Source organism: Lissotriton helveticus, chromosome 10 (genome assembly GCF_964261635.1).
Source record: "Lissotriton helveticus chromosome 10, aLisHel1.1, whole genome shotgun sequence".
NCBI classification, from domain to species: domain Eukaryota; kingdom Metazoa; phylum Chordata; class Amphibia; order Caudata; family Salamandridae; genus Lissotriton; species Lissotriton helveticus.
The window spans coordinates 173,189,290-173,210,880 of record NC_136071.1 but is presented as its reverse complement, the minus strand read 5'-3'; the positions used below and the strand labels follow the sequence as shown (position 1 = coordinate 173,210,880).

Genomic DNA, 21,591 nt, shown 5'->3' with positions numbered 1-21,591 from the left:
TACCGCCGACCCGACTGGGTCGATCCGACCGCCATCCACACAGCATATACCACCCTGCCATATTATGATGGATAGGGGGTCCGCGGCAGACGGAAAGACCGTCCTCCGCTTTTCCGCCGGTCGACGAGTTGACCGGGGGAAAAAGTGCCTGCATATGGTGGCGGTGTCTGAGAGACACCGCCATCCATATTACAATGCTGGTGGTCAATGGCCTTTCCACAGCGGCATTGCCGCCGTGGAAAGGCATACGGTCTTTGCTTTGGGGGCCCGTTGTGGGCCCCCAGGGTGAAGGGGGGTGAGGGGTGCACATGGGGAGTGCCTATGGTACCCCCCATCATTGCCATGCACTACGTGGCAGGCACCACGTGGTGCCTGCCATGTAGTGCATGGCAGTGCCGTGCACAGTCCTTTTCCATTTCGGGCGTGTCTGCAGCCAGCAGATCCACCCGGAATGGAAAAGGCACAGGATGCGCCCGCCAGTGTGGCGGGCGCATCCTAATGTGCATGGCGGGACCGCCACAGCATCGGCGGGCGGTCCCACGCTCCGTTACGGTGGCGGGCAGACCATCGTACTAGGCCCCTTAATCTTTTAGCGGATGCCTACATTTAAAGTTCAACCAGAAGCCTTATTTTAATGGTCTGGGTGATCTTCGTACAAGGTACCATTTGAACTGTCCAGCCTTTCGGCAGAGTATCTGTTGATAAATTATTGTTCTGGGCTTATCCTGGGCTCTCTCTGCACCAGCTGTCAGAAGAATTATATGATTCCCTTCTCTGGTTGCTCTAGTCCTTATTAAATGTAGAACCAAGGGATAAAGATGAAGTCTGCATGAATCTAGAATAGGTTCAAATCTGCCATTGCCTTAATGTTCCTGCCTTTCCGTGGTAGCTACACCATCCCTGAAATACAGAGAGGCATCTTCCCAGAATTCAAAGCTGTATTGCATCTTAACTCTTTCAGTGGATCATCACGTATTTTAAGGCATTTGTACCAAAGTATGGAAGTTTCCTTTATGCAAGAATGCAAAGTGTGGTCTACAGGGCATGCGGATCCATTCTGGCGTCGAGCAGCAGACCTTCCTCCCTAGAAACTGTGTGAACTGTGTCTTCACAATGCAGCTGCATGTCTTTAGGCTGCTTCGGTTTATCAATATTTCAACATGTTTATTAAGTTAATACATTGGTTAGTAAATTACTTTAAGAAACTTTTGAGTCATTTTTAACATTGGAAAAGTGACGCAAAAGTGGCGTAAGGGGCTTGTAAATCTGCCCCTTAAAGAATAACATCAATTAGCCAGTTAAGTAGTCACAAGAATAACATTGAGGACAATTGTGAAGTTGGATATGACCAAACATCAAAAACCTTTGACGGTGGAGACCCAGATAGAACTCTGCCATAGCTGAAATGTTTACCTATAGATTTGTTTTGGATCTAGCCTCCAAACAAATTATAGATGTGTGCACAGCATCAATAATGTTGAAGCATTCTACTTACCAGCCAACTCCCGTTGCTCTGGACTCACTTTGCCTGCCGCCAGAATCATGGGCACGCTGCCAAAGTAACCATTGCTGATGCCCATCAGGAGGGAGAAGATACAAGGCCATGCAGGGTGGCCAAAGGCAGGTTTTCCACTTGGGTAAATGCACATAATAAAGAGGGGAATGAAGATGACACGTAGACAAGAACAGATGAGGAGGTGAGTGCCTCTCCAGTCGTAGGGTAATGCTGCCAAGATCTAGAATAATAAACAAAAAAACAAAGCGGTAAGCAATATGTCTCATAGTTCTATTGCATGAGGTGAGTCAGTATTCAATAGGCATGCCTTGGAGAGGTGACAATAATTGTTGAGAAAGAAAATTCAGACTTGTCTCAAATGCCTTAGATTGTTAGGTGTTCTAGGTGGTGGATCTAGACAGCTGAAAGGAGTGCTTAGCAAATCTTATCAGTGAAATTCACTTTTACATTTGAAGTATACTGAACTCCTACATCCCTTCGAATAATCTTAACCCAAAAAATCATTGCTGTCTTTAAGTTCTAACTAATGAGAGAAATTACCAAGGACAACGGAACATTAAAAAAATGTATACAATTTTATTAGGGAAACATCATACAAGGATAGTGCGCCGCTCTGCAATCCAGCGTGCCATTGGCCACTTATTACTACACAGATTGTAACTCTGTTCTGCAGTTATGAAAACAATGCCTTACCATCCAGAGAAAACTGGTTATAAGTCTGAAGGGATTGAAGCAGAGGGACCAAGAGCGACTAGAGAGTTTATAAACATGAAAAAGATTACCTGTTTCAAAATCACTAAACCTCAAGTCCTCATAATTACACTCAGGTCAGGGTAAAGGCCCCACTTGCTCAGAGCCAACCACAACCAACACAACAAAAATAAATACGAACGGCTCAGGAGGAAATTATTACAGGCCAAAGCCTTTCACTCAATAAAGTAAAGATCTTGCAGGCTTTTCTTGGACAAGGAGGAAAACATTTTAAGCCAAAGTCAACGCCCAGTGCCTTTCACTCTATAGAGTAAGGAACATTTAGGCTTTTCTTGGATAACTATGAAAGTCTTCCTCTAACGTGCTATGTTAACCTTTGCTGGAAAGCCAACATTCACTGGAATGTTCATGTTCTGGAGTTCTTTGCTAAAACTTCAGAGAGTCCTTCTCCTAAGCCAAGTCTCCAGAGTCGATTTAGCAAACACGTGAATACGTTGTATGCACGCCTCAAATATGTCTTCTGTACAGCCACCATCAATAATTTGCCTCATGTTTTCTATCAGCCCACAATCAGCTGGACCCTGCAACTGCCTACTTCTTTACTCCTTGGCCCTTAATGGGCCGTGTTAAGGCCTTAAGCAGTGCCACCAGTTTGAGACTCTCCCGGTCACTGAGTTTTGGCTGTACTAAGATCAGTTATGTACAACTGCTTAAAATGGCAGAAAGGTGCTAGGAAGCGCTATACCAACAATAAGTTATAATTATGACAAGTAAGTGGTACCAGCAGGTAAAAGAGAAGTAGTATTAACACATTTTCTCTATGGTGAATAATACTATTAATTTCTTATCAAAGTTTGTAAAAATAATGCATAGATTGTGTTGGACCATTAAAGCACAGAGGTGGGGTACCACAGTGCTCACAACATCATGAATCTCTAATCGCATCACTAGCAAAACCTCCAACAGTAAACAGGACACACTAAGATGGGCCCCATCCAAAACATCACAGTTGTACGATGTATTTGGATTTCACGTCACTCAGTACAGCACTGCACACTAGGACATGCTTTACATTACGCTGTATGTTGGGTCGTTGGTCTTAATACATTCCGCAATTGGGTATAGTAGAACACTAACCTCCTAATCTATACATATTTGAGGTACATATATGCTCTTTGTCATGCAATGTCAGTGGAGAAAGCAAACCTTAATAAAAGTATCTCTACAAAGTAACAGAAAAACAAGGTCCTTGTTAATCTTTATAGGTCATATAAGGTTAAAATATGACAACCACTGATTTTTACAAGACTTGAAACCACTGGAAGACAATAAAAAACACTGGTATTCACAACCAATAGAAACTGAAAAGAGGAAAGCCTTAGCCTTGGACAAGGTGAAGCACCCTCTCCAGTTTTGCATCTTGTGCGCCAAGCTACAAAAAAGGGGACTGTTATTGGTAAAAGCGGGCAGGGAAATTGCCATACTCCTACCCGACGACATATATTGAACTGCCCGAAGGTGGTGGGCATATTTGCTACTATGATTGGAATGATCCGGTGGGCTACTCGGGGTGGAAACCAAGGGTGTTCCGAGCCCTAGACTCCCTTAGGAATTCCCATGGGCTTACGGACGTCTGGGGGTTTAAGGAGCCCCATGATCCAGGCTACACCTATTTTTCTTTCCCTAATGCGAAATATACCAAGCTAGATTACTTTTTGATCTCCTCCGTGGAAATGAATAAGGTTGACATCAGGAAACTCCCTAAATCAATCTCAGACCACAATCCACTGATTATGACCTGTAAGATACCTAGTATAGAGAGGAAACATACCAGCTGGTCTTTTGAGCGCAAGTTATTGTTAGATACCAGATTTGTAGAACATCTCAGAAAATGGGCAGAGGAGTTTTATGACACCAACCGGTATAGCTCATCCAGGAATTTGGTGTGGGAGGCCTTCAAGGCCTCGCTGAGGGGAGAAACAATTAGCTGCTCAGCTAGGCTTAGGAGGGAGGATAGGAGAGAGGTTGAGAAGTTGATGGATGGGCTTGCTTTGGCTGAAAACCAGCATATTAGGTAAATCAGTTTAGGGCAGGACGGTCATGGAAGCCTTGCAAGAATCACAAACTCTAAAGCTAACCTCCAGAAAATAGTTATGGAGAAGGAGGCTAGAAGCTATCAGGTATCAAGGGCCAGACGCTACGATACAGGGGAGCAGGCAGGAAGAGCTTTGGCTCTGCAGATAAGACAGGAAAGGACAAAAAAATCTAATCTCGTGCATACAGGAAAAGGGTATCGACTTTACAGAGCCTAAAGAGATATCGAGACTCAGAGTATTTCACGATTTCTATCAAAAACTATACGACGAAGAGGAGCAGACAGGCGAGCAAAGCTCGGGCTATGCGGATAGCGGTCCTAGATTAAATGTGCAGGATCGAGAAGAACTGGAAAAAGATCTACAGATTACAGAGGTAATAAAGGCCCTTCATGAGTTAGCTGCGGGTAAGGCTGCAGGTCCCGACGGGATTCCCCTCGAGGTATATGTGTGCTTAGAAAAACAGATTGCCCCTATTTTGCTTGATCTATTTAACGGAATTTTACACACAGGGAATGTACCAGAATCCTGGAAAGAGACGAAAATCATTATCTTCCATAAGAAGGGGAAACCCAAGGAACTACCAGGATCATACCGTCCCATATCACTCATTAATTCAGATACAAAGCTGTACTCAAAGATATGGGCGAGTAGGTTGGGGGGATCATTGGCCAGCTCGTATCCCCGTGGCAGCATGGGTTCGTGCCAGGGAGGGGCACCACGGACCATGTCAGAAGGGCAACAGCTCTGTTTGATGCTCAGGATGCCGCGGGGGAGGAGATGGCTATGATCCTCCTCGACGCGGAGAAAGCCTTTGACCGGGTGGTCTGGGACTATCTTTGGGGCATTTTGGTAGGTAGAGGGTTCGGTAGTAATTTTCTGAGGGCAATTAAAGCGACGTACCTTAATCCGGTGGCTAAAGTTTCAGTTATAGGGCATCAATCGGACAAAATACCAATTAAGAGGGGGACGCGCCAGGGATGCCCCTGCTCGCCGATTCTGTTCTCTTTGTACATCGACCCCTTTATACAAAGAATCCTGGCCTCACGACAAATAAGCCCGGTGGTGGTTAACGAATTCACCACCAAACTGTTAGCCTACGCAGACGATCTGGCAATAACAACTGTGGACCCCCATCAAGCAATGTCGGAGATAGTACAATTGGCTAATGAATTTGGCAGCTGCTCCGGGTATAAGCTGAATGAGGGGAAAACCCAGATCATCTGTACCAAAAACATCAGGAAGAGTGATCAAAGGTTTGTAGAGTGTGCTGTATATCTCGGGGTTAAAATTAACTCATCCGTCGAGAAGATGGTCGAAGAGAACTATCTTCCACTGCTGGGCTCAATTGAAACAGAACTAAGAAGAATAGATGTGTTGTATTTATCCCTGATAGGTAGGGTGAACGCCCTAAAAATGACCATGTTCCCCAAAATACTATATCTTTTCAGGGCTATCCCCCTATTTTTAGGGGAAACAATGATCAAGAAAATAGAATCCACATTTGTTAGGTTTGTGTGGCAGTATGGTAAAATTAGGCGCTCTATTAACTATCTATCATTACCGGCGGATAGAGGCGGTCTGTCGCTGCCGAACCTAAAATTTTACCATCTGGCATGCCTCCTTACACAAATGAATATACTGTTCCAGCCCGAACCTCTGCCAGCGGTAGGATCCAATGAGAATGAAGATCCCCCCTCTATTTTCAAGCTACTGTTGGGCAGGAAGGCATGTGGATTACTGCAGTGCGAAGTGGAACGGAGATTCTATAGTAAGACAAGATATAAGATTATTGAAGGGGTTTGGGGGACGTGGAAAACCATCTGTAAAACCTTGGGAATCCCTAAAATAAATGCTAACACCAGCCTGTGGAAATCGAGCCTATTCGCTCATCAAGGCCGGAATGAGAACTGTTCTATATGGAGGACACAGGGGATAAGATGTTTGGGTGATATCATGTTGGGCAAGGATATAATCAGCTTCAATGAACTACAGCGGAGATTTGGGATCCCTGGGAATCATTGGCTGTTATATTGGCAAGTCGCTCAAACTATATCTGCAATAAGACCAAAATTAGTGGTGACATCAGATAGTCAACTGATTGATTATTTAAAAAGAGGGGGAAGGAAGATTGGTACCGCCTATAATGTTTTGGTGTCTGGGCTCCCAGATGATTTAGATAAAACCGAGGTGGCGTGGTCGCATAAGTTGGGGGACCCGGATGTTGATATAGACCTTGCCCTACTCTTAAGTAATAAAATATTCCGAGCCTCAAATCTGAGGGCCCAACATTACAAGACGGTGTTTAACCTTTATTAAACATCCGCAAAACTGTATGGATGGGGGCTAAGGGAAGATGATAAGTGCCCAAGATGTAATGCAGGTCCAGCAGATTTGGCGCATATGTTTCATGGTTGCCCTAGTCTGGCCCTAACTCGTATGGAGATAACAACCTTTTTGAGGGGGCTGCTAGGTAACAATATCAACCTATCCCCCACCCTGGTCCTTTTAGGTTCAGATGCCAAACTTAAGGTTGGAAAACATGCACAAGCATTGTTATTTATAGCTGTTGCAGTACTTTGAATGCTGTTATCTGCTGGGTGGAAAGATTCTAATGCCCCTACGTTCCAGATGTGGCTGTCTAGGTTGTTGGCTATTCATAATCTGGAAGCATGCCTATATGAATTTAAGGGAAGAAGGAAGCAGGAGTTTGGTAGGAATATATGGGCACCAGTGAAGAACTGGAGGAATTCAGATTCATGAGCCATGTTGGGATAACACATTTTTACAAACCATGATCGTATGTTATTAACTTTTGTACAGCTCTGATTGATTCTACTGCACACTATGAATTTTTATATTTATATTTCTAAATATGTATGGTATTATCTATGAATAATGATTACTAATTTATTGCATATTATGAATGATATATTAATATTTGTCTGGATATGTATAACTGCCTTATCTCTTAATAAAAAATAAAAAAAAGAAACTGAAAAGAGGAAAGCCCTAGCCTTGGACAAGGTGAAGCACCCTCTCCAGTTTTGCATCTTGTGCGCCAAGCTACAAAAAAGGGGACTGTTATTGGTAAAAGCGGGCAGGGAAATAGCCAGACTCCTACCCGACGACATATATTGAACTGCCCGAAGGTGGTGGGCATATTTGCTACTATGTATGTTGGGCATAAAAAACATGTAGTAGTACTGGAATGGAACTAGGTCTCAATAGAGCTAATCAAATGGGGAACAACATCCATGAAAAAGGAATTGGAAATGTTTGACAATGAGAAGAATGTGGAAACATGATAGTGAACTGCAGTTGTTTTACAGCAAACAGATGTAGAAGTTGGCAGATCAACATTTTTTGATTTTGTATATAACTGTAAGGACATTATAATGAAAATGTTACTCAGAGGAACTAATCTGGGCCCACACATACCCTGATGGAACTCCTGGATGAACAATGGAGATTTGTGGCCTGATTTAGAAGTCCCTTGGTAAATATTCCTTCTATCATGTTCATAGATTTGCATACTCTGCCAAGGTGGTGAACGCAAATTCATCAAATATAGAGCTTTACTCAAAAGTGATAGAGGTTTGTTCCACAAAGTGGCACTATCCGTTATGGTAGGAGCCACTGTGATAGGAATAAAAGACTAGTACATTATACACCACTGCCTGTTATTGCTGAGGAAATGTGATCATTGAAGCAAGCCCTCAAAGTGGGCTAGCTTGCCTTAGCCCACAATGATAGACTACTAAACATGCTAGGGCTTATATTATAACATGGAAGGGACATTAGATGTTGGCTTTTCCAGAACAGCTGCTAGCATTTCAAAGAGGCACTCTGTCACTAAGGGCCAGATGTACAAAAAAGTCAGTTTGTGATTTCCTAATTTCAAATTTTTGGGATTCGCAATTAGGACATCACAAACTGCTATGTACAACAGTGTCTCAGACACTGCTTGTGATTCCCAATGGGTTGCAAATGGACCTCCCTCATCAATATTCATGAGGCAGGTCTCAATTTGCGGCCCATTGGGAATGGCTACAGTCACAGGGACGGTGGCCTGCTGGGGTCAGCAGACCACCGTGTCTGTGAATGCTATTAAAATAAATATATATATTTTTTGTAATGCAGCCCGTTTCCGTTAAGGCAAACGGGCTGCATTACAAAAAGTTTTCTCTTCATTCTGAAGATTAAGCAGTGGTCCTCACATTCACCAGGGGTGAGGGATCCCTTGGAGACCCCTTCCGTTTCGAATGGGTTACCGCTTCCTCTACAGAGTTTGTAAATTATGAATGTTTTGCGACCGCATTCTGGCCGCAAAACATTCATACATCAGTGCTATTTCGTATTAGGAAAGGAAGCCCTAAATACGCCCTTTCCTAATACCGAATCGCAAAAGCAAAATGCAGTTCGGTAACAAGTTATCAGATCGCATTTTGTCTTTTGTACATGGCAAAATTCATGTTACCGATCGCAAACGGCCGACCGGTAAAATGCTTCATACATCTGGCCCTTTGTCATTTGGTGAACCGGTCCGCGTAGATAGGGTGGTTTGAAGTTAATTGTAGAACTTGGAAGAACTGCTGGTATAGCTGAAGGGGAGTTTAACAGCAGTATGTTTGCCACCTAGGTCTAATATATAGGGTGATTACACTGCCAAGGTGCAAATGGTAAATGGAATATTTTTTGGCAAATTGTCTCTTAGTGCTCCCTTCTAAATCAGGCCAATCGACTCTAGTATCATATCAGTCAAAGTACACTTTATTCGATTTTTAAAAAATCATAAAAGGCAGATAACAATACACACAAGAATAAAATCAACAGTTCATATATATACAAGGTCAGTGCTAGAGCCTAATTAGCATATTATACATCATATATACATAGTTAAAATCAGTTAAAGTGTTACCATAATTAAAATTGGGCGTTCATAGTACTCGTTTGTTCCTGATTCTAAATGCTTCCGCTAAGAAACTAGCAACGCTAAAAATAATGTAAGTATTGCTCAACATCTGGAGGTAAATTAATGCAGGCCTGACTTGTATAAAACCAGCCTCCCTCAGTACAGGTATCATATCAGTATACACAATATGCTGACATCACTGATGTACCATACCTTGCCCACAAAATCTGAGAGATTGAATACTGCCATAATCAGAATTGGTAGCCACTCTCCCAGCGTGCAATTGCGGATCTCTGATTCCAGCCCAGGGAACAGGCACAAGGTAATGAAGTACGTCATAGCGATAGATAGCATAAAGGGCCATATCACACGAGAGACAATGTAACGATGCAGCATCATGTCTGAAACAAAGAAAAGCAATAGAACACCCAGGTCAAAGATCGACAAGAAAGCATTTATTTTCAAACATGTACTTTGCCATGATGGGATGTGTAGCAGAAACATGAGAAAGGATGATGCTCAACGTGCAAAAAAAATCACCATTCCTTTGGAATTTAATATAAACATGAAAGTATCTGCACGTTTCACAAAATGTTTATGCTGTTCCACTTTTATATTCTACCGAGGTAAAAATCCAAAAACAAGTTTATCTCCAAATGTTTTTTCGATCGAAATATGCAATGGTGCTTAGAACACAGCCTTTCCTCTTATGAGATAAGGCTTCTTGTGACTATAACTATCACTAGCGCCTTCTCCATGCACTGAGTATAGCCTTTAATATTATATCACTTATACCATTTTAAATAATAGTATTTACAATAATAGTGATGATATCGCAAATCATATCTTTTGTCAGTGTACAGTGCGTGGTAGAGGTATAGTTAATTTTATTGGCTATTGAGTTGAATACACTGTGTCTGGAGGTGCATGAGTTATAATAATTTGAAGGTGTTGCGTAAGTTATAAATTAAAGGCGTACAAACACTTTGGTAACCAGCTTAAAGAAGCAACAATGAGCCCTCTGCACAACGTGTTGGGTTAAGTAGAAAAAGTTATACAATTAACTTAGACGGTGCTCAAAGAAAAAGGGTTGGTTACCAAACAACCCTAATATGTTCCTCTCAAAAGGGGGACAAATAATCTCAACAGAATAATCCAAGCACTCTGGTAATTATAAAAAGGCAATGTTCATTCTGACAGTAAATGATGTAAAGTCCACTTTAATCCAATTTATCTGTTCGGGTCAAAGGAGGTGTATTCCATAAATCTTCAGAAACAAGGTTAGCAAAGTTCCACACAGCCAATGTGAATTTCCAGCAATGGTAGAATAGTACAGCCAAAATACAATGGTTTATCCATAAGTACGGTTCAGCCAACACGTATTTCGTCGATAGGTAAGTGATACCTCAACTTCTTCAGGGCTGTACACTAGGATGATCTACTTTTTTGCCACTATACTGGAATACATTTATGTTGTGGTCTTTGATCCCAGCAACACTGGGTTGGTTACCCAAACATAGAAAACAACACTCAGATTTCTATCGATATACCAGCTCTGCATGGATTGCACTATGCTAATCCTATGCTTAAAACTTTGCTGTAGAAATGGCAAAAGACGTTGTCCCTTTCAATCTCGGTGCGGATAGCGCTGTGCTAATCCTATGCCTAAAGATGTCATCAGTGATGTCACTGACCATGTCATGAGTCGTGTAAAATGTGAGGTATAAGCAGGCAATTGCTGGGGCATAAGTTATAGTTAGCTCAGGTAACTATAACTGTTGAATTTCAATTGTTTTGTACAAGTGAAATCTGAGCCTAATTATAACATCCCTGTAACCTTTGTTTTTTTTCAGTGAATTTCCAAGGTTTTTTTCATTTTATTTCCTAACTATAACAACCCTTTAACCTTTGGTTTTGTTAGTGGGTTTCGAAGGTTAACATTTTTTTATTTCCTAACTGTAACCTGTAACCTTTCAGAGTGGGTGTGTGAGTGGCTGTATAAGTCTGGGACTGGGTGTGTGAGTGGTTATGTGGGTGTGTGTGTAGCTGTGTGAGTGGGTTTGTGAGTGACTGCATGGGTTTTTGAGTGGGTGTGTGAGTGGCTGCATGGGTTTTTGAGTGGGTGTGTGAGTAGCTGTGTGGGTATGTGAGTGGGTTTGTGAGTAGCTGTATGGATCTGTGAGTGGGTGTGTGAGTGGCAGTATGGGTCTATACAGTGGGTGGAGAAAGGGGCGGGGTCTCCGACGAGCTCTCTGCAATCCCACTGTGTGGGACTATCTGATGGTAATAGGAGGAGTTCTTGGCCTTCAAGGATCCTCATCATGCAATTGAACTTCATCCTCCATCTAGTAGTGCACCAGAAGGCGTGTTTGCAGAGTGCTAGACAAAGCTCTCAGCAGTCTCGTTATTTGGGTCTTACTGGTGGTAACAAGAGGTTTTTTGGCCCCCAACAACCCTCAGCATCCAAGGGGACTTCATCCCCCAAGAATAATGCACCAGGAGGCGTGTTTGCAGTGTGGTGGACAAGGGGGGCGGGGCAAGGCCTCTGACGAGTTCTTAGCAGTCCCGCAGTATGGGGCTTTCTGTTGGTAATAGGAGGGGTTCTTAACCCCAAGGACCCTCAGCATCCAAGGCTACTTCATCCCCCAACTAGTAGTGCGCCAGGAGGCGCATTGCAGAGTGGTGGACAAAGGCGGCAGGGCCTCTGATGAACTCTCAATTAGGCTATCATTGTCTCCCTCTTGGAAGAGTGTGCACTGCCTGCAGTTTCAAAAGCACACGCCTGACTCTAAACTCAGTAGGCACAAAAGTGTGTGTACCAGGGGGTAAACACACAGTCACCCGTTTTTTCTTTTTTAACCAAAAAGAACGCATTGTAGATGTAGCATTTTGGCAAAGTTAATTATAAAGTTGCTGTACAGGTCGGCACGTGTACTTAAGGCAACACAGCTCGGACTGTGAGGATTGCTGTGGAGCTCATTTCAATTGTAATTCTAATGGTTCGTCTAGTTCTAGAAGCCGCTGCAGCGAGAAGGAGAAGTCTTCATCCAGAAACCTGTGATAACATGAGTCCTGCTATAGAGAAGACAATGAGACTACAAAGAGGTGAATCTCCACCTAACAAGGGTACTTTCTCTTTACTGTAAGTGCTTCTTTGTTTGGTGAGATGTACTAATTTTCTTTGGCACCAACAACGCATCACCAAAATTGGCTGGAAACGTGCTAAGGGGTCTTTTGGTAAGCTGTCCATCATCCTGGCTAAAGGCGGAAAAACCATTTCATACTACTAAGATGAAAGGATGGGGGCCATACAGGCAGAGCTTCCAGGTGATTTTGCATATTTAAATAATCCTAGTCATTTAAACGGGGGATAGGGGCTGCATCCCCCCTCCCCGGGCTGATTTCGGCCCCGAGACCCCATTCCCTGGGCCTGGCCTCTTCATGCTAGTGTGCAATGTTGGGGACGGCGGGGGTGGAGCCTCAATGCCCACGCGGTCCCTGGCATTGCTCCTGCACACAGGGAGCTGCTAAATATGCAGCTACCTGTGTGCTGAACCAATCCTTTCATCTGTTTCCGTGCCCGTTTGACGGCGTGCAAGGAAACAGATGAAAAGTCCGCTTCCTCATGGTGGGAGCAGATTTCCAGCTCCTGCCAGCTAGGAGCAGATGTACTGTTTGCTCTCGCTTGGCGGGAGCTGTCATAGCTACCACCAAGCGAGAGCAAACAGTGGTGTCACTGGGGGTGGACACCCTGGGACATAAGGAACTGGCCCCAGGGTGTGGCGGTCCCCAGGGCCATTAATGGCTCTAAGAAGGGGGGCCGTGCCCGCCCCCCCATTTCTGTTTGAAGGGCCTGCCCCGGGGAGGTGGTGGTCTTTGAGACTGAATACGGCCCAGAAGGGGCGCTGCACGACGCCCCTCCCCGTTAGCTGATATTTTTAGCCCCGGGAAGATGGTGGTCCCTGGAGCATCTATCGGGCCAAGGAGGAGGTCCATACTAGGTGGACTTCATAGCTAAGCTTCTTATCTTGCCAAACAACCAGATATTGATAAGCTTTTCACTGGTCCACCATCTCTACACCTATTCTCCATGTAAATTTGCTCCTTTTTCCGGACTGAATTATTTTCGTTTTTACCAAGATTTAATGTAAGATTATTGTTAATTTTAGTGCCATGTAGATCATTTAGAGCTCTATGAAGACCAATTGGAGAACGATCCTGTATCACAGTATCATCCACATATTATAATACAGGAATGAGTATGGAGACTAATTTCGGGGGGAAAAGTATTCCTTTAAATAGAGTTGGAACAATGTCTGCTGTATAGAGATTACATAATAGTGGGGCAATAACATCCCTGCTTCAGACCCAATTTGTATAAACTTTCTTTGTCACTGTTCTCCCTGACCTTATTTTCATTTTTACCATATGTCATTATGAAGCATTCTTATAGCCTTAAACAGCAGGATCAGAATTCCACAGGATGATAACTTTTCCCATAATGTAGCTCTGTTCACCCGGTCAAATGCCACAGTATAGTCTAGAGAGCATGCATACATGTATGGCTAAGATGTTATACAGTGTCTATAAAACTTTGATGAAACCTGTTGGCGGTGTAGGCATCGGAGCAAGACCACTGACCTGGTCAGTGTGACTGATATCCCCCTGCGTAGCTCCACCACTTTGTTTCACTCACAAGGGTTTTTCCCCCCCAGATGCTGCATATTGCGTCACTCTTATTGGTCAGATGACCACTCTAGGCACTCTCACCACACCACTGCTATAGGCAGTAACTTGGTTTAAGTCACTGACTACCACACAATTATTTTTTAGGCCCCTGTTTGAGGCAGTGGATACCACATCTGTACACAAAAAATGCCTTAGTTTTTTTTACTGAGAGGAATTTCCCAAACCCTGCAGGGATTCAAAAGATTTTAGATGGATAGCCTCACCCACAACTTACCATGGCATGCTTCATCATAGGCGATCTGTCCACACCAAGGTTTGCAGGATAGATGGATCATTGATATTCATCTAATATCTGAATTGTGTGATTTTGTAATTATATTTATGGTGCCCAACAAGTTAAGGATACTTCCTGGATATATCTTAAGATATTTTTAAAAAGCATCTGGATCCTTGCTACAATCCACTACTAAATTTTCTAAGAACTCCTAGCACTGATTGAGTCCGCCAAGGAGATCTTTACCTACATTGATGTGGATAGATCGCATATGATGAAGCATGCCACGATACGTTGTGGCGATCCATCCATAAACTTTGGAATCCCTGCAGGGTATGGGAAATTTCTCTACGTAAAAAAATAAAAACCCTGGCATTGGATGTGCAAAGATGTATTGGCATGGAGGGTATGCTTTAGTTTATTACCTCTCTCTTTACTTATGTGCCTAGTGTGTACCACATCACAGTCATTGATTAGGCAGCCACTTGAGGCACTATATACCACTTACTTGGGCCAGGCCCATGCTGGAGGCACCATATTCCTTGTCACTCTCAAGGGCCAGGCCTCGCCTTGAGGCACTCTATTCTCCATCACATTCATGGTTCCATGCTCTACCCAAGGCATTCTATAGCCACCACTCTTATGTGTAAGGGGTCCACTCAAGACACTTGTTAGTACAAATCTATCATGAGTACATTTTTTATGCAAAACACTGTAAAACAGGTATGACTACACATCTGCTTTCCAGGCCCTTGATTCAGGCTCAATAGTTAAAAATGTGTAAAATGTTGTCAAACATTCCAATGTTTGGACACAGTTATTAACATACCCTCCAAAGTGCTTAATGTCCACAAAATGGCAACTTTGCTGTGCAACAGAACCTGCTCCAGTCTGCTCTTCTGAGGTGGAAGGGAGAGAGCAGGGAGAAATGCCAAAGGTTGAAAATGACATATCATCAGTGAGGAGTTAAATAAACTTACCTCTGAAACTAGGCCAGTTCTTTTTAATGTTGGGTATAGGAACGTCAAACCTCACGTAGGTTCCACCACCTGCTAAGTCAATACCGTTGCCTAAGCTGCCCATAGGAGACTCTGCACGTCCTCCATTTTCCTGTGAAAGGAATTAAAAAATATGTTTACATGTTGAAAACTGATAGTTAAAAAATACTGCATGATGCAAGTGTTAAGAGCACTGTGAGAACAAAGCTCCTATTTGTATTTCACCAGAATATTGAGTTTTTCATATTTTCCTGCCAAAATAATGTGGACGAATAGCAACTACCACAATATCCTGAAGATAATATATGTAGGTAGGGTAAGCATAGATTTACTAATCTTAACTCCACATATATTTAACTTACAATGCATCGTACTGTTTAATTTCTATAGCGTTTCCATACCTCTTGTCGTAGTCCAGAAACACTTTGCAAGACTAGGCAATAGTGGTTGGCTTCTGCGGCACATGGATGTCAGAAGTTTATTGGTAGTGATGTCAAATATTAAAGTTAAGCATTGGTGTTATGCGTGATGTCCTGAGAGTGTACTCCAAACCTGACACAGTGACATATGCTAGCCCATTACTCTTGTGGCAGAAAGTAAAGAAGTGTATGGATATGGATACAAACAGCATCTACAAAAACTAATTGGGGTTGTAGCCTTAGATATACTTGACACTTGAGTGCTTGAGAAATTTAGAAGAGCAGACACTCTCTATTAAAGAGTACCTATTTACTATGTATTGGATTGTTACTGAGAAGTGAAAGTACTCTCCCCTTCAAATTTAAGAAATGCAGGTACTCAGTACATGACACTCCCTGGCCATTTAAAGCACTAGTCTTAGACAATGGGAAATACCGAGGGCCTTTTACGCCGCTGCTGCGTCACTTTTTGTGACGCACCAGTGGCGTACAAAATGCGCCTTGTTGTGCCATATTTACAAAGTGACGCATCTAGGTAGATGCGTCACTTTGTAAACCCCTGTGCCACATTATACCTGCGCCAGGTATAATGTATGCAAGGGGGGCGTTTTGACGCAACAAAAGGTCATGGAAGTGACGCAGTGAAATCTATAAGATTTCACTGCGCCATTTCTTTGCCGCTAATGCGTCAAAATCTTACGCCTGCTTCATGGCAGGCGTAAGACTGACGCAGGCACTAACAACATGGGACTTGCCCATATGAAAGTACACATTGCTGGAGTTGCGTCACTTTTGTGACACACTCCAGCAATGCGTCACTTTTGCGTCTACAGGTACGTCAGAAATACTGACGTATCTGTAACTCCTTGCGCCATGATGCATCATATTATAAATATGACGCACCAATCATGACGCAAGGAGTGCGGAATGAAAAGTGACGCATCGCTGTTTTCACGCAGCATTGCCTCACTTTTCATAAATGAGGCCCCGAGATTTTATAGAAGTTTTCAATTGCCCTTGAATTTTGATAGGACTGATTTTCTTTAGCTGTGTGTTCCATCATTTTCATAAGTGCCCCGAAAAGTTGCTATACCCTATGTATGCTGTATGGAATGTCGGAATTTTTAGTAGTGGAACTGCTTGCTGTCTGAGGTTTCTTCCTAGGCTGTGCAGTCCAAGTTTCAGTTGTAAGAAGACAGGCCGCAGCCTGTGGATCCCCCTATGTGCAACACAGAGGCCTATAAAGACTATCTATCTGGCCACTGGTGAACAGGGTAGTGCTTTAAGAGCAGGGGTGATACGGTCCTATCTATTTGGGTAGAGGACTTGTGTGGCAGCAGTATTCTGTATTTTTTTTTTACTTTGGCAATTGTTAGTCATACCAATGTAGAGCCTGTTTGCATGGTGCAGCCAAAACACCACTAGAGCTAGTGATACCTGTATACTGAGCCTAAGGTAGAGGAAAACACACTGAAGGATTCTTCGTGTGTAGTCTGAGCCTCTAGTCACTGTGGTGATTTAAGATTGGAGAGAGAAGTTGGAGTCCATAATCACTCCAAGATTTTTCACTTCGGCTGACATGGTGGGTGGCTGCCACTTTTTCTGAGGGCCAAGTGGATATGGGGCTGTAGGTTGCAAGATACACAGGTGAATTTGCCGTTTTCTTTTTTAAAGGAGCTGAGTTTGAGGTGATTCTCTAGCATTCTTTGAGTCTTGAAGATTTGACCTTTGAGGGTTGTTTGAGTTTTAATATTATTAAAGGGGCATAAATCAGCTATATACATGTTGAAAGGTAAAAGGGTGGTAGCTGCGCCCTGTGAGACACAAACTGGATTTGAGAAGGATAAAGAATTTAATGGTGATATGGAGACAATTTAGGACCGCTCCTTAAGGAAGTATTTTATCCAACTGAGTACTGTGCTGTTATCCCAGTTCATACAGTCTTGCAGCTGCTAACTGGAGGATTACTGTGTCAAAAGCTGATGACAGGTCAAGTTTTAGTAAAGCAGTAACCCCATTATTGTTGTTAGACACAGTTTGTTTGATGTCAGAGGACACAGACTTCATCGCCCAGAATTCAACCGGCCTGAGAAGGTGGGGCTGCATCGCGCAGGGGAATTTAAACAACTCTTGAAGCCTGTGGTTTGAGACACAGTTTGTTTGGGGTCAGTGGGCATCGACTTCATCGCACAGAACTCAGTCAGACTGAGGGGGGGGGAAGGGGGGCTGCCTTGCACGGTGGCATATAAGCACCTCTAGCCGCCGTGGCACAGTATGCATGGGGTAAAGCCTGCGGGATGTGCGCGGGGTTCGTCTGGATGAAAATCAGGCCAAAAACGGTCTTGTCTGTGCCCAGAAAAGGCTGTGCTATGCCCCCCACACTCTCTTCTCAAAGCTTTATCTACACCGGTAATGTGTACATATAAATCTACCTGATCTTGGTGATTCCCTATGAATGGCACCACTATTGACACCTTTCTTGCACGTGTTGTTGGGGTCATCTTGCAGGAAATTGGGGTAACTTTAACTTGATGGCAAAGCTTTGACCTTATCCTGTGTCCCTCCATCAATTTCATCGATCATTATCGGAGCTAATCATGACACAAGGCAATGCTACTTTCATCCGATGCCAACCCTAGCCCTGAATTGTCATCGACTGAACTTGCAGTGAAACGAAACAAAAAAGCAGCTTGTTCGTCTAGAGACCAAGATATGGGACGATTACTTGTGCTGATCTGGCTAATCTTCCCCTTTTAGAGGGTTGCTTGGTGGAAGATTTATCTCCAGGATCTATCTCATTATAAAAGCGCTCCTACTCCTGATGTCTGCTAGGCTTGAGAGGATCGATTCCAAGCTGGCTAAGCTCGGTCTAAGTGGGAATGGCATTACTTCGCTATACGTCTCAGGGTGATGTAAAGTAAACCAAGGGCCACATACGGGATCTAGTCTACCAGTTGTCTGCGCATGCTTAGCCCCCTCTATTGCAGTGTTTGACTCTGTTCACACTATTCCCAATGGGAGTGCTCCTAATGCCCTTAGCCTTATGGCGGGGATGCCTGCTAACAATGGCATTTTAGTCAATACTCCTCAGATCCTTCCTCCATCTTTAAATCGCCCTTAGCACAGCTTCAGTAGGTTGCCCACCTTACATCTTCCGCTTGATGCCTGCCCTTATGTGCTGATTTGAGCGCCAAGATGCTCCTTGGAGTGGTAGCTGCGCTATATAAAAATAAACTTACATTACATTACATTTAGCTCAGGTTCCACATCTGCCTGCTGACTCGATTGATACTGTGGAAGAATTAAAGCATAAATCTATTTATTGGTGAACTAAGAATCTGAATTTTAACGTACATAACTCCAGTCAAATGTTGTTTGCTGGGAGAGTCCACTGGGTGGGTCACTCTATTAAATGCATGGAAGGTGATTGTGTAGTTCTCCCTTTTCAGAAGCCTACTTTTGTGAGCACCTTGCTGACTCAGTTTAATGGCTGCTCCCTGAGGACTTCAGCGATAGTGTTTTTATCGCTCGGATATTTATATTGCCTTCCCAGCATTCCACAATCTGTAAATAAAGCCTGTTTTTGGAGAGCTGGGTCATCCAAACGAGTGTATTTGTGAACAGAAAAATAGATTTATTCCTTTGATGAGTTTGGAAAACTGGAATGACCAAGTTATGTACTATCTTTAAATTCTGGTTTATATTTTTAAAAAGGAAATATATTTCAGTTTCCTGCATAGTCCCTCCAGCCACCCCCCAAATGCGGTTCTCTCATCTGACCGCATCGCGAGCTCTCTTGCATTCACTGTAACATCTTGCTCTGCTTGCCCTCTGAGATCCACTGGACATTCTCTGACCTGAGATGCACCTCGAATTCCTTGTGCACTGTTCAGAGTTATTTTTATATCATGTAAAAAAAGTTTCTTTGAAACATTGAAAAATCTCTTAGGGACTTTGAGAACTCTCTAAAAACTACTACGAGCTCACTGAGATCTATAGTGAATCCAGAAATGAAATGGGAGCTCTGTGTAATGCATGGAGATCTCTGAAATGCATCTAGGATAGTCTTATGGAGAGTGTAAGTATTCGGAGGTGCATTGATTGGCACATGTGATACATTGATGGTACTCGGAATTGAATTGCAAGCTCTCTTAGAGGCATTGCAAGCCGGTAGAGGTACATGGAGAGCTTTGTGAACTCTATTGTGACTTCTCTGCAGCCATTGCTCATTGAGAGCTCTGAAATGTCTTTTAGATCCACAGAAAAATTCCTGCGTTGAATTTAGAAGTCTATGGCTCTATAAGGAGCTCTTTAAGAAAACCATGACATTCTCAGTAAGTTTAACAAAGTGCACGTATTAAGAGTTGTACAATTTATCAATATTTTGCCAAGATATCCTTTTGTGTCTCTGAGATGCACTTTGTCACTCCTTTTGTACTACCTAACTTTTGTCAGGTAGCATTTTGTGTACTCACCATCACAAGTTACTCTGGTTAATGGAAAATTTTAGAAATAGAAAAGTGCCAAACATATTTTAAAGTGAGCATAAAATTAAATTTCATATTATGCAATTTCACATACGTTTTTTAATCAATTGCACACCTGGGGTAAAATTCTTGTGAGATCCAGAAGTAAAATAGTTTTCACACAAAAACGTTTCTTGATGAAAGCAGTTTTCTGCTCAAACTAGTCTCCTGTCAGTATCTAACGAGACTTTTTTAACGTTAGATGCACACTCAGATAAAAAAGTGACATCAAACTTCATTTTACTGCTAAAAAGTAAATGTACCAAATTGTCATGGGATTTCATGAAATTTGTCAAGAGAAAGTACACCATTTTGCACACCCCTACATTAAACAATGATTTTATAACATTTGTACTATTTAGTTAATACAACTGGGAAACAGATTTGTTTCAGATAATTTTTATTTCCTTACAAAGACCTGAAAAAAAAAAATACAAATAATATCAAGAGTAGTACGCTCCTTTTATAATACATGGAAGAAAGGCAATAATCAGGTGCCTATCCCAACAAGTACTGCTGAAATATATTATTTCCTGGCCATAAACGATAGTAATCATAATGAATGGCAAAGAAAACAATTATTGGAGAGATTGAAAAATACTGAATCGATGTGCATACCCATTGGGTGTGTCTAGGATCATGTAGACACGTGAGGCGGTGTAACCCTTCCTTTTAAAGCTAACCAGTAATCCCGGGAGACCCAGAGGGTGTGGATACTTCACTTTACTCAGTACACTTTTCAGCATCAGAAATGTATAGAACTCTATATTTGATAGGTTGAATTCAAGTTGCACAGTTGAGAGTCGAATAGGGGTTGTTTGTGATCCCAAGTCATTTATGGAGTTTCCACCTTTCTTTGCCCATGGTTCCCAGAGTATCATTTTACCCTTTAATTTAATTGCGCATTTGTGCCAGAGGAAGGCCAAGGAGCAGTCCATGTTAAAAGTGCTTGTCAAGCAATTAGAGAGACGCAACAGTGTGCATTATTATAGGTATAGGGAGTTCCAGGAGGAGTTTTGATAGGCTGCGTATCGTTAGGATGGAGCTAAATTGTATGGGATAAGTTAGTTGGGATTCTTTGGTAAGCCAAGGTGGTGGGGCAGGTCTAATCAGTCCAGAGCCACCACAAGTCCTGTGTTGTCAAGAATGCCCTTTGATAGCAGAGATATCTGGGAGGTTTATTCCTGTAGAGGATTTGTTCCTCTTCAGAAATTTCATGGAGATTATCGGTTTCTAGTTCTTCCATAGGAATTTGGAGAGGGCTTATCTATATTTAAAAACGAAAACGGAGAAGGGTACTGGAAGCATACTCGCAATAAAGTTGATCATCCTCTTAACAGTGTCCACATGCTCCCCCAAGTGATGTTCTTCGGGGACTAGGTGTTAAGAAGGTCTTTTATTTATGAGAGCATTTTTTGTCCATTAATAGCAATGGATTGTTTAAGATCAG

At 42.7% G+C, this 21,591-nt stretch overlaps 1 protein-coding gene across 2 annotated transcripts in view; it reads right to left on the bottom strand.

Moving 5' to 3' along the window:
* SLC29A4 (solute carrier family 29 member 4) overlaps positions 1 to 21,591 on the bottom strand; it is a 197,284-nt gene that overhangs the window by 4,418 nt on the left and 171,275 nt on the right. For both annotated transcript variants that reach the window (XM_078665017.1, XM_078665018.1), the window contains exons 8-10: positions 15,179 to 15,308; positions 9,449 to 9,636; positions 1,496 to 1,736 (exon numbers count right to left, since the gene is read on the bottom strand). In XM_078665017.1, the coding sequence (XP_078521143.1) occupies positions 1,496 to 1,736; positions 9,449 to 9,636; positions 15,179 to 15,308 (559 nt within the window). The remainder of the gene's footprint in view (positions 1 to 1,495; positions 1,737 to 9,448; positions 9,637 to 15,178; positions 15,309 to 21,591) is intronic.